Genomic DNA, 12,383 nt, shown 5'->3' on the forward strand with positions numbered 1-12,383 from the left:
TAGTTTGAGGGTTTTTATCGTGTGGAGTTTGATTTACTCAGACTTGATTTCACAAAAATCAGCAGGAGGTCGTAATGTTACGCTTGTTATTTGGAGTCTCCTCGTCCCACATGGATTTTTAGTCTCACAACCAAACGCTTCATGAAATATTTTCCCTGGAAATAAGATTAAATTGGAGCAGATTAATCTACAAGCTTCAATCATATTACTGCACACACACACACACACACACACACACACACACACACACACACACACACACACACACTCCCTTTATCTACGTCTGTCGACAATAAGCTTTTTTTTCTATTGAACTTTTCAACCGAAACACGAGCAGATGAACAGACAACGCAGAGAAAAGGCTAGATCCTGGATTAACCTGCCGTCACCTTTGTGAACAGTTTTTATTTTGTTTGTCTGAGATTCTCAGTTTGTTTTTGTTTTTTTTCTCCGTCAGGAACTCAGCGAGCGAACGCTCGAGCGCCGGCTCCGTACAAGCGAGACTTCGAGGCTAAGCTGAGGAACTTCTACAGGAAACTGGAGACCAAAGGTTACGGACAAGGACCCGGGAAAGTCAAGTATGTGAAGATTTAACAATAACTCAATGATTAATTACTTGTACAATCATTTAAGTGTGAAAATCAGTTAATCAATCAACACTTTAGATAAATATATTTGAAAATGTCTCTTTTTTATAGAGTTTAAACAGAAATATATTGAATTTATGGTGTATTTATTTATTTAATTAATCAATTTAATTATAATATCAAACTCCCTCTGTGTTCATTTTAAAAATATATATTTAAATTAAATTATTAGAGAAATAACTAATTTAACTTTTATATTCAAACTTTATTCAAATTCAATATAAACAAATACAACCTTAAATATAAAAATATTTAATTTAATTTAATTCAAAAGTTTGAACATGTGTGACCTTCAATCGTTACAATATTGTGAAGACCCTGATATATATCCGTCGCTCAGACTGGTCATCCGGAGAGACCACCTCCTGGAAGACGCCTTCAACCAGATCATGTGTTATTCCCGAAAAGATCTACAACGAAGTAAACTCTACGTCAGCTTCGTGGGCGAAGACGGGTGAGGATGATGCTGCTATTCTGGGACAATCAATATGGTTTGTGTAGTGAAGTGTGTTGCTGTGTTGTGTAGTTCAGTGTTGTGTAGTGCTTTGTAGTCGAGTGTAGTGCAGTGTTCTGTGGTGTAGTTTTTTGGTTGTGTTTTTTAGTTTAATGCGTAGTGTTTTGTAATTTACATGTTGGGTAGTATTTTGTAGTGTAGTTTTGTGTAGTGTTTTCTAGTTTAGTGTTGTGCAGTGTTTTGTAGTGTAGTGCTCTGTAGTGTAGTGTTGTGTGGGGTTGTGTAATGTACTGTTGTGTAGTGTTTTGTAATGCAGTGCTGTGCAATGTTTTGTATTGTAGTGTTGTGTAGTGTTTTTTAGTTTGGTGTTGTGTAGTGTTTTGTATTGTAGTGTTGTGTTGTGTAGAGTTTTTTAGTTTGGCGTTGTGTAGTGTTTTGTAGTGTAGTGTTGTGTAGGGTATTGTAGTGTAGCGTTTTGTAATGCAGTGCTGTGCAATGTTTGCATTGTAGTGTTGTGTAGTGTTTTTTAGTTTGGCGTTGTGTAGTGTTTTGTAGTGTAGGGTTGTGTAGGGTTTTGTAGTGTAGGGTTTTGTAATGCAGTGCTGTGCAATGTTTCCATTGTAGTGTTGTGTAGTGTTTTTTAGTTTGGTGTTGTGTAGTGGTTTGTATTGTAGTGTTGTGTAGAGTTTTTTAGTTTGGTGTGTTGTAGTGTTTTGTAAATTAGTTTTGGGAAGTGTTTTTTGTAGTTTTGTGTAGCGTTTTGGTGGGTAGTTTTGAATAATGTTTTCTAGTTTAGTGTTGTGCAGTGTTTTGTAGTTTATTGTTATGTATTGTTTTGTAGTTTAATATTTTATAGTCTATTGTTGTGTAGGGTTTTGTAATCTGGAGTTGTTAACTGTTTTGTAATGTAGTGTTGTGCACTGTTTGTAGTTTAATGTTGTGTAGTGTTTTGTAATGTAGTCTTTTGCAGTGTCCTGTAGTTTGTGTAGTGTTTTGTTTTATAAGGTTTTGTAGTGCAGTGTTATGTAGTATAATGTTGTGAATAGTTTTGTAGTTTAATATTTTATAGTGTTTTGTTGTGTAGGGTTTTGTAGTGTAAGGTTTTGTAGTGTAGTTTAATGTTGTGTATAGTTTTGTACTTTAATATTTTATAGTGTTTTGTTGTGTAGGTTTTTTTAGTGTAAGGTTTTGTAGTGTAGTTAAATATTGTGTATAGTTTTGTACTCTAATATTTTATAGTGTTTTGTTGTGTAGGGTTTTGTAGTGCAAGGTTTTGTAGTGTAGTTTAATGTTGTGTATAGTTTTGTAGTCTAATATTTTATAGTGTTTTGTTGTGTAGGGTTTTGTAGTGTAAGGTTTTTTAATGAAGTGTTTTGTAATGCAGTGTTATGTAGTATTTTGTATTGTATTGTTGTGTTGTGTAGTGTTTTGCAGTGTAGTGCCGTGTAGTGTTGTGTAGATTTTTGTAATGTAGTGTTGTTCAGTGTTTAGTATTTTAGTGTTGTGTAGGGATTTTGTAGTGCACTGTTGTGAAGTTCGAAGGTTGTGTATTGTTTTGTAGTTTAATATTTCATAGTGTTTTGTTGTGTAGGGTATGTAGTGACTTGTGAATTCTTTGGTAGTGTTTGTTATGTATTGTATTATTTCATTATTCCATATTACAGAGATATTTCATGTTGTTGTATTTATTTCTCTCCGTGTTCAACCTTTGCTTGTGTTTCACCGCCGAAGGTCTGTGTCTCTGATCTTCAGGCGTCAATATAAACAATCTTAAGGTCCGAGTGAGTTTCCACACTCACCGTCCTAATGTCTCCACAGGCTGGATTACAGCGGGCCGTCCCGGGAGTTCTTCTTCCTGGTGTCCAGAGAACTCTTCAACCCGTACTACGGCCTGTTCGAGTACTCGGCCAACGACACCTACACGGTCCAGATCAGCCCCATGTCCGCCTTCGTGGACAACCATCACGAGTGGTGAGTTTTCCTGTGAAATTAAACTATAACTTAAGTTAAAAATGATTCCGGTCGCAGGTTCCGCTTCAGTGGACGCATCCTGGGTCTGGCTCTGGTCCACCAGTACCTGCTCGACGCCTTCTTCACGCGCCCCTTCTACAAGGGTCTTCTTCGGATGTGAGTCTTTCACGTTTATTTCTTTTAATAATCATCAATCTTGACGTGTTTATCGATTCGTATAAACAATAAACAGTTTAAATAACCTTTATTAACAACACGAGTGAACGACCGGAGGGTTGCTTTTTTTAAACTTCATCTTGTGCGTTTCCTGCTTGTATTCACGAGGGTCAGGACGCCTCATATATCACCGCGCCGAGACCTCCCGGAGGTTCGGTCCTGTAATAAATCTGAGCAAACATCCATCTGCGCCGGTCTTTATTATTGTCGGACATCATTTCCTGAGCTTCGGCAGGGACGTCCTTCTCTGTTGGACGTCGGGAAATTAACCTCTGACCTCCTTTTTGTGGGATTGAATCATGCTTTTACTAGTAGGACAGACGCTTCCATCTTCTAACCCCCCCGTCCCGCCCTCTCTTCTGCAGTCCCTGTGACCTGAGTGACCTGGAGTTCCTGGACGAGGAGTTCCACCAGAGCCTGCAGTGGATGAAGGACAACGACATCGAGGACATGCTGGACCTCACCTTCACCGTCAACGAGGAGGTGTTCGGACAGGTGGGTGGTGGGGGGGCGGGGGACTCCCCTCGGCTCCCGGGGGTCCAAGTCTCGGGTGGGATTCTGATCGTCCATCGTTCTGCAGATCACGGAGAGGGAGCTGAAGCCAGGGGGCGCCGGCATCCCCGTGTCGGAGAAGAACAAGAAGGAGTACATAGAGAGGATGGTGAAGTGGCGCATCGAGAGGGGGGTCGCTCAGCAGACCGAGAGTCTGGTCCGAGGATTCTATGAGGTGAGAAACCTTCAGTGACATTAGAAAATGATCTTAAGCCCCGCCCACTGAAAACACTTTGATTTTCTGGTAAAGAAATCTTGTTGACCATAACCGCACCCACTCTGTTGCGATTGGTCAAGCATCAAGGTTTGTCACCACGAGTCATTAATCCCGGAAGTCTCCACCTTTCAAGGGACTCGTTGTATAAACATGAACCCATTATTACGTCATAATGGACTCGTGTAACCTCTCGTTCGCCCAGATTTCCGAGCAGAGGTGTCAAACTCAAATACACAAGCGCCCAAAGTTTTATTAAATTGCAGCCTAATAAAAAAGTATATTTACCATTTACATGTAAATATTTTAATTATCTGTGTGTGTGTGTGTGTGTGTGTGTGTGTGTGTGTGTGTGTGTGTGTGTCCTCCTCAATATAAAAACTATCACTAAGAAAATAATAGTAATAACTATAATAACATAATTTTCGCTGTTTTTTAAAGTCTCTGTATAATTTTTGACATCCATAGTCTCTGATTCCTATTTTAAACACTTGCCTCTTAGTATCATATGTCAACAAACCAACATGAACAATCTTTTTTAAAATATTTTTAGAATGTTTTGTTTAAACCAAAACAGATTTTTTTTTTTTTTTTACTTTTTTACATATCAGCTTTTTGATAATGATCTGATGATCGTTTATGATCGGATGATTTTGAATTTGTTTCTCAGTTCGTATGATAAAAAGAATGTTAAATTTAAGGAAGATATTTATACATTGTATATCGATCACATTCAAACATAACAAAGGAGCAATAATTTTGATGGAGTTGAAAACTACAAGATAATTTTGTGCTTTCACAGGTTCACGAAACAAGAAAATAGTATAAGCAGAAGTGGGAGAAAAAAACAGGCAGACGTACTTAATTGTTGCAAAAATGGAAAACAAAACATTAAGATACACTAAAAAGTTCATTAAATAGAGAGATTATAATACTTTTATAGGGTCAAAATAAGATAAATCATTCAGTCGGGTAGAATAATTCTATTAAAATATTAATATATACTAAAAGGGAATTAATTATGAGGTTTAAATTGTAGCATCAATTAAAAAATAGAAAATAATTATTGCAAAAAGATGAATTTAATTTAATTTAAAGTATCTTATCGTGACAAAGTTATCTTAAGACACTTCACAGTTTAAGTGAGACTATATTGGAGAAAAGAAAAACGAGGAAAAACTTCCTCTTAGAAGGCAGAAACCTCGAGCAGAACCAGACACAGGTGACGACCTCCTGCTGAGACCAGCTGGGAAGGTGGACGGATGGATGGAGGGATGGAATAATGACTTTAAAAATGACAATCTTCTCTTAAACGCTTCATCTTCACGGGTCGCCATGTCGACGTGAACATTAAAGCAGTGTCTGTCGTCACCCGTGACTCTCAGGTGGTGGACGTGCGGTTGGTGTCCGTGTTCGACGCCCGAGAGCTGGAGCTGGTGATCGCAGGAACCGCAGAGATCGATCTGTCCGACTGGAGGAACAACACCGAGTACAGAGGAGGTGAGTCGCCCACACATGCTGACCTCATGTCTGCTCTGCACCTCAAAACATGTCAGAACCTTCAGACCAGATGTTTTTTTAAGAAACTCCACCTGATCGAACCCATTGAAAAATCGTTTCTTATTTCATCTGAGTCACCTCTCTCTCTCTTTTTCTTCTCAGGTTACCATGACAACCACATAGTGATCCGCTGGTTCTGGGCGGCGGTGGAGAGATTCAACAACGAGCAGAGGCTGCGACTGCTGCAGGTGAGACACGTGGACGCGCACGTGGACGCAACTCTGCCCCCCTGTGGGCATCACTGTGAACTTCATTAAAAAAAAAAAAAAGAAAAAAAGAAATAGGTTAATGTTGTGAAGCTGCGAGATGAATGAAGGGATGGACGGATGAATGGAAGAAATATACCAGCTGGATGTTTGACGTGAATAAAATGAAGGGATCAATACAGAGATATATGGTTGTGTTGTAAAGTGGATTTATTATAGTGTTGTTTCATAAATTAATCAACAGGAATTTACATGTAAATGCAGGAATAGCTACATAAATAAATATCGATGGATAGATATAGTTGATGGATTACACAAGACAGGGGCCAATTACATTTTTTCCAAAGGGGCCACATTATACAGATGCCCAATCCTAAAGAAATAAATAATAAAATGAAAAATAAACGTCTGACAAAGTGTGAATTATAAGGGAAACATTTAATTGAATTTACATTATTTATTTCATTTAATTTTACATATAATTCATATACAAATCATAGCAGAACTTTGAACAAAACATGTAATATAAAAGTAAACTGTGGATAAAAGATAGATTAACTTAAGAATTGATAGATGAGTTGACTATGAATAGATACAAGTAAAAAGAAAATGAATTAATTTAATTTATGGCTGCAGCTTTACTGTAAAAGTAGGACAATATATTTTCATATATATGTATTATGTAGAATATAATCATAAAGAAAACCAACATGTGACGTCTTAGAATCATGAATCGACGAGAAAGGAATGGATGGATGAATAAATGAATGAAAATATTTGTAATATATTTGTCAAAAAGCTAAATATATTACATATTATAGTAAGTTTGTGTCTTTGAATACAGCATCTCCACATTGTTTCAAACATTGTTTTCAATGATGCAGGATTAACAAGAGTTGTTTCTCGCCCCAGTTTGTGACCGGAACCTCCAGCATTCCTTACGAAGGATTCGCGTCTCTGCGCGGGAGTAACGGACCGAGGAGGTTCTGTGTGGAGAAGTGGGGGAAGATCACCTCCTTACCCAGGTGGGACCTCTTCCTGTCCACACTGTCCAGGTCAAACTAGAGCAGGAAAGAAGAGCAGTGATATAATACTAGATAATAATACTAACAGTTCCTGTCAGCGATACTACAAAAAAATGTATCTTGCTTTTTAAATGAGGACAACTGAGGTTCCATGACATTGCAGTTACACTGTTCTAACACTTGGGGGAGCCAAAGATAATCTTTTGTAGTTTTGATACTCAGTCTTTTTAGACCTGATTCATGAAAAATTATAAAGAAGTGGAAAAAAAATGTATCCAAATTATTATTTAATAATATTTTTTCATATATTTTGGAAAGTGTAATTACAGATTTATTACTTGTCAGCTTTTAGATGATGACTTGATGATGTTGAAGAATGATTTTCTATGTGTTTATTAATTTCTATGTAGAAAATGTTGAACGTACAGAAGAAATTATAATTGAATATGTCACATTCAAACGTAGAAAAAAAGTAGAAATATTTTTGTGTGGGTTCATACTACAAGTTTGATAATTCATTAAATAACTTATTATTATATTAAAAAAAAAGGAAAATGATTGCTGTTAAAATAGAAACCTAAACATAAAGATAAAATATATAGTAAAAAGTGAATTAAAATAACGAGATTTTAATAGTAGCATCAATTTAAAAAAGGTAAATACTCAACTAAAATATGCATAAAACTATACACTTAACGTGAATGAATTACTTAGATTATTATTCATTTAAAAAATACAATTAATTGTTGCAAAACAGTGCAAAAACATAAAAGAATAATCGTTTAAAAATGCAACAATAAAGAATTAATATATACTTAAAAGTGAATTAATGAGATTATAATTGTTGCATCCTTTAAAAAAAGAAGTAAATAATTACACAAAGATAATGCAAAAAGGTAGAATAATAGAAACAAAAATGAAGATATGCAACATTAAAAAGTGATAATAGATTATAATAATAGGTTATAATAGAATCACCATTAAAAAAATAAATGTAAATAGTAAGAAAATGCTACAAAGATACTATGAAGGTATTTTACAAATTCCTATAACAGAGAAAAAGACAAAAATCTCAAAGGAATATTGTGTTCTTGTTTATTTATTGCTAGTTGAAAAGTGACCTAATTTAGGCTGAAAAGTGTAACAAAGCGCCGCATTTCTAAAGACACATTTCTTGTCTTTGTGTGTGATGTGTGTGTCTCCCCTGCAGGGCGCACACTTGCTTCAACCGCCTGGACCTCCCTCCGTACACGTCCTTCTCCATGCTCTACGAGAAGATGCTCACGGCCGTGGAGGAAACCAGCACCTTCGGTTTGGAGTAGAACGAACAATCTCCTTCTTTTTTTTCTTTTTTTCTCGAGAAACTAAAAATCCTCACAAGGCAACTAACCTCACCACCTCCTCCCCCCCCACCCACGTCTCCCCCACACACAGGTGGAGTATTTCCTCGAATGGCGTCTCCACACTCGTCACATTTCTAACTGCACTTTCAGATGAAAGCGGCGTCTGTACAGAGAGTTTTTATGACCGCACGTGTGCTTTATCTCATCAGTTAATGGCCTTGGTTACTGACCCCCCCCCCCCCCCTCACTGGACCACCAAACTGTGTCTGCACCCCAGCATCAGAGTTAAGAACACACACCACACTTCTTCTTCTCAGCATGAGGACCTTCTGTAGACGATTGTAACGAAGCAACACAACATGATTGTTGGCGCGAAGACTCCTTGAGACCGAATGTACCGAGTGACGTCCGCCATTTTGTTTTTAGACGAGCGAACAACAATCCCGTTCAAAACTCACGATCTATTGGCTTTACTGGAGATGCTGCTGGATGTTGTGTGTTTGTTGTGTGTGTGTTTGTGTGGCTAGAAACACACCGACAGACGACAGACACAAACCAGTGCCTACTTTTTTTATGGTGAGAATCTTTCTTCCGACTCCGGTCACCAGTTAACCTTTATTGTGTTTTTATTGTTTTATTCACAACAACAGGAACAAGGAAGAGATTTTGTCTTTGATAACAAAACGTACGACTACGTTTGTAAAGTTTACTGGATTAACAACATTCTCTCCGTGTCATGTGTTGTTGCATGTTCTCGCAGTAATCCTCCGGACTCTGCACGTATACACACACACACACACACACACACACACACCTATACACACAAGCACACAACTACAGTATATACACACGCACACCTAAGCACACACACATAGACATACACACGCACACAAACGCACAAACAAACGCAGACATAAACACGTAGAAATACACATTGATATACACATGTAGAAAAATAGACATACACACATAGACATACACACAAACACACGCGCACATAAACATATACACACATAGACATTCACACAAACACACACACACACACATAGATATACACACATATACATGCACATAGACATAGATATACACACAAACACACTTTTAAATCACTTTTCTGACCATTTCATATCTAAAGTTGTGTCGATTCTTGGTGTTGATTCTGCCTTTGCATAGTGTGTGTGTGTGTGTGTGTGTGTGTGTGTGTGTGTGTGTGTGTGTGTGTGTGTGTGTGTGTGTGTGTGTGTGTGTTTGTGTGTGTGTGTGTGTGTGTGTGTGTGACAGCAGTAAAAAGTGTGTAAAATGACAACATTTAGCAAGAGGTGTTAAAGTATTGCGTTGCTTCAATCATGATTTCAGAGAATTTAAATTTAAATTATATTTATCTTATATGAAAGTTTATCAGTCAATATTTAATGGTTGAATTTAATTATTATTCTTTTATTTTTTATCCTGCATTGAATTGTTTTATTTTTTTTAAATAATTGTATTCAATCATTTATAAATCAAAATGTTGAATTCGTTTTTTAAATCATTTAATTTAGATTTTATATTCTCATTACAATCATTTATTTTTTCTAAATTAAACATTTTTCAATGTATAGCCTTTTAAATAAATACATTTGGTGAAACAAGTGCCACCAGACTATAACAGAAAGATCAAACTTTAAAAAAGATTGCATTTAGGAAATATAATTACAATATCAAGCTCTATGTGTAAAACTTTGAATTCAATTACTTAAAAACATATATTAAACTAATGTAACCTTCAATATAGAAATAATTGAATTAAATTATTTAAAAAAAACAAGTCTTTAATGCTTTAAAAACATTTTAATTTAAAATAAATTCAACGTTTTAACAATTAAAATGTTAAATTCAACCACTCAATATTCTGATGACTCTCCATCTTAAACCCTCCTGTGGTTCGTGTTCACATCCTTCCTTTAACATCCTTTCCTCGTCAGAAAGAGAATATTTTACAAAAAAAACTATTTTAAATGCTTTGAAAACAAAACATGTTATTTTCATTTCCAGACTCTCAAGATAAAAAACCCATTATTTTATATATATATTTAATATATTTACGATCTCGCTACAGATGAGTTTATTCATCCCACTGGCTTGTGTCTTTCTTCTAGAAAGGATCTATAGGAGACTCGGAGTAGAGCTTATATAAAAGGGGGATCAAACATTCCCAGACTTTTTAAAGGACCAGTTTGAAAAACGAACGAATGTCATTTTTTCACAAAAAAAAGTGTCCACAAGGGGGACGCTGTTGTTTCCAGGGGTACAATGATGGGGTGTAAAGATTTTTTTTTTAAATCTCCTACACAACTGACACACACTTATCGTTCTCTCTCTTGGGGGGGTGCGCACGTGAGATTAACACCTAGAGTACAGAGTGACTGTACCCCCACGTGGACCCCCACGTGGACCTGGACTTTACTTGCATGCTCGTCGGCTCCGTGAGCCGCGTCCAGTTCCCTCGATGGCATTGTGTTATAGCTCGATATTTGCATGCCTGAGACACTGTCCTTACTAGCTTCTTTCTGCATGAGGATATCGCTGTCCGTTGACAAAATAAATAAACGAGAGGAGTTGTTTTTTTGTTTTTTTTTATTTTCAAAAACGAAGCATGAGGCCTTCTGCTCACCTGTCATCCGGGGACTCGTAGGAACTATAGGTGCTGATGTGTCCGAGCATGTTTTCTGCTCATCTTAGTAAACAGTGGACGGTTCGTGGATGAATCAATAGGGCTGTGTGTGGAGTGAAAAAAAACAAAAAAGCGAGAGCACATGTCGGTGTAAAAAAAACAATGTTTGTCTCTTTGTATATATGTTTGTGTGTCTAGTGTGTGTTGATATATATATATATTTATATACATTCATATATACATGTATATATATATATTGCACCGAATGTACCAAAGTTTTTTGGGGCTTGCTACATCTGCAGATCTCACCGCATCTTTAAACGAAAACATGGCGGCGACATGATTCGTTTTGGTCAAGTTTGTGCTGCACATGGACTGAGAAGTGAAAAAAATACACTTTCGACGCCACATTTAACTCTTTTTTTTGGGATCTCCACTCTATGCAAAGCTCCCGTGAGTGTGTCTCCATTTCACCCCGATGATTGTAATAAAAGAGAAGATACGGAAACTTTTACTCGTGATATCTCAGTCTCTTCTTTACATTTGTTAGGCTGATGACATGTTAATGTGTCTTTTTGTCTTTTTAAAAATAACCAAATTAGCTGTGTATGTATTTCGCTACAGCTTTTGTATAACTATGGTGAATATGATAGATATGAAATAATATTTTAACAAATGTGTTACTTAAATAATACAAAACACTATTTTCAAAAAAACAAATTCAAAAGTTAAAAAATTAAGAATGTTTATTATTATTATAACTATTCCTCAGTTTAAATATTGCTACACATATATAGCCATGTAAATACATAGTATATACACATACATATCAATACTTGCACTACATCAATATATATATAAACATATTGTACAAATAAAATGATACAATATACATATTAGGGTGTGATTCACCCAAGTTCAAGTTCAAGTTCTTTTTATTGTCAAATATACATGTATTAAGACATACAGCATAAATGAAACTGTAGTCCTCTCTGAAGTATACAATGAAAGGACATTAAAAAATAATAAATAAAATAAGTAATCAACAAAATGAAATAAACAATTATAACAATACTTAAATAATACTTAAATAATTAACTAAAACTAAACAGTATAAAAACCAATTCAATTATTCAATTTTCTATGCACTTGATGGAACTATAAATGATGACAGAATCATGTTTTGCATGTACGTCTTAATACATGCAAATTTGAAAATAAAAAGAACATGAACTTGAACTTGAACTTGACTTGAACTATAGTGATGCATAAATGCAAAAAAATGAAGAAATGAATATATACAAATATTGTTTTTAATATCCACACCACATAATTGATGAATTAATCAATTTAATTCATGCATTTTTAGGTATTTACTTTTACCTTTTTATTTATTTTCATGACACCGACACATTTTATATATACAGTATATTTCTATAAATCAGCTGCAGATTTCTTTTTTAATTTGATTGTTTGAATATTTTAAATATTCTTCTAAATATAACATAGAAAAACGATTTTACAATTTCAGCGTCGAAATAA

General features: G+C 35.6%; 1 protein-coding gene across 4 annotated transcripts in view; it reads left to right on the top strand.

Annotated features, from left to right (window-relative positions):
* Nucleotides 1–11,355, top strand: part of hecw2a (HECT, C2 and WW domain containing E3 ubiquitin protein ligase 2a) — a 45,259-nt gene extending 33,904 nt beyond the window's left edge. For all 4 annotated transcript variants that reach the window (XM_087803783.1, XM_087803786.1, XM_087803784.1 and 1 more), the window contains exons 21-30: nucleotides 458–578; nucleotides 988–1,101; nucleotides 2,920–3,072; nucleotides 3,130–3,228; nucleotides 3,654–3,783; nucleotides 3,869–4,015; nucleotides 5,440–5,554; nucleotides 5,717–5,802; nucleotides 6,733–6,845; nucleotides 8,056–11,355. In XM_087803783.1, the coding sequence (XP_087659909.1) occupies nucleotides 458–578; nucleotides 988–1,101; nucleotides 2,920–3,072; nucleotides 3,130–3,228; nucleotides 3,654–3,783; nucleotides 3,869–4,015; nucleotides 5,440–5,554; nucleotides 5,717–5,802; nucleotides 6,733–6,845; nucleotides 8,056–8,167 (1,190 nt within the window). In that variant the 3' untranslated portion in view covers nucleotides 8,168–11,355. The remainder of the gene's footprint in view (nucleotides 1–457; nucleotides 579–987; nucleotides 1,102–2,919; nucleotides 3,073–3,129; nucleotides 3,229–3,653; nucleotides 3,784–3,868; nucleotides 4,016–5,439; nucleotides 5,555–5,716; nucleotides 5,803–6,732; nucleotides 6,846–8,055) is intronic.
* The last annotated feature ends 1,028 nt before the right edge of the window (nucleotides 11,356–12,383 follow it).

This window comes from Callionymus lyra, chromosome 12 (assembly GCF_982586985.1).
Source record: "Callionymus lyra chromosome 12, fCalLyr1.hap1.1, whole genome shotgun sequence".
In the NCBI taxonomy this organism is placed as follows: domain Eukaryota; kingdom Metazoa; phylum Chordata; class Actinopteri; order Syngnathiformes; family Callionymidae; genus Callionymus; species Callionymus lyra.